General features: G+C 39.3%; 1 protein-coding gene across 1 annotated transcript in view; it reads right to left on the bottom strand.

The window, feature by feature from the left end:
• Positions 1-471, bottom strand: part of LOC119586148 (multiple epidermal growth factor-like domains protein 8) — a gene marked incomplete in the record, with an annotated part of 25,388 nt that overhangs the window by 9,046 nt on the left and 15,871 nt on the right. The window contains 1 exon segment of the mRNA XM_037934841.1: positions 39-279. Coding sequence (XP_037790769.1) covers positions 39-279 — 241 coding nt within the window.

The raw sequence follows: 471 nt of genomic DNA, 5'->3' as shown, positions 1-471 counted from the left end.
TAATACTCGTTTACTTAAAAATCTGTATATATACTTACGACCTCTCACACTTATCCCGCCCATTCCCACGGAATCCCCTGTTACAAGTACAGTTGTATCCTGGATGGGTATTTGTACACGTGGCATTTGTGTGACAATTGTGGAGGTTGAGTTTGCATTCATCTACATCAGGGCATGAGGCAAAGGACCAGTTGCTGGCAGAAGATTGGACATCAACTACGATGGAAGAATTGTCCTGTGCTGCCTGGAGGTAAGGCTCAACAAGGATGTTGCAGTTCTCTGTGAGAGTGGTGCAATAAAGCAATGAATATATCAGAAAGTCAAAGCTTCTCTCCATATATCAAGATCAGAGTTGTGGTTTAATGTTGTTACACTCAATCAATACACTGCATTTATGTTCTTACATGCCTATAAATTACACATCCTTTTCTAACATACAGGGAAATCAAATTTTGCTAACTGTAATAATTA

This window comes from Penaeus monodon, chromosome 21 (genome assembly GCF_015228065.2).
Source record: "Penaeus monodon isolate SGIC_2016 chromosome 21, NSTDA_Pmon_1, whole genome shotgun sequence".
NCBI lineage: Eukaryota > Metazoa > Arthropoda > Malacostraca > Decapoda > Penaeidae > Penaeus > Penaeus monodon.
This window is presented reverse-complemented; position numbering and strand designations above follow the sequence as displayed.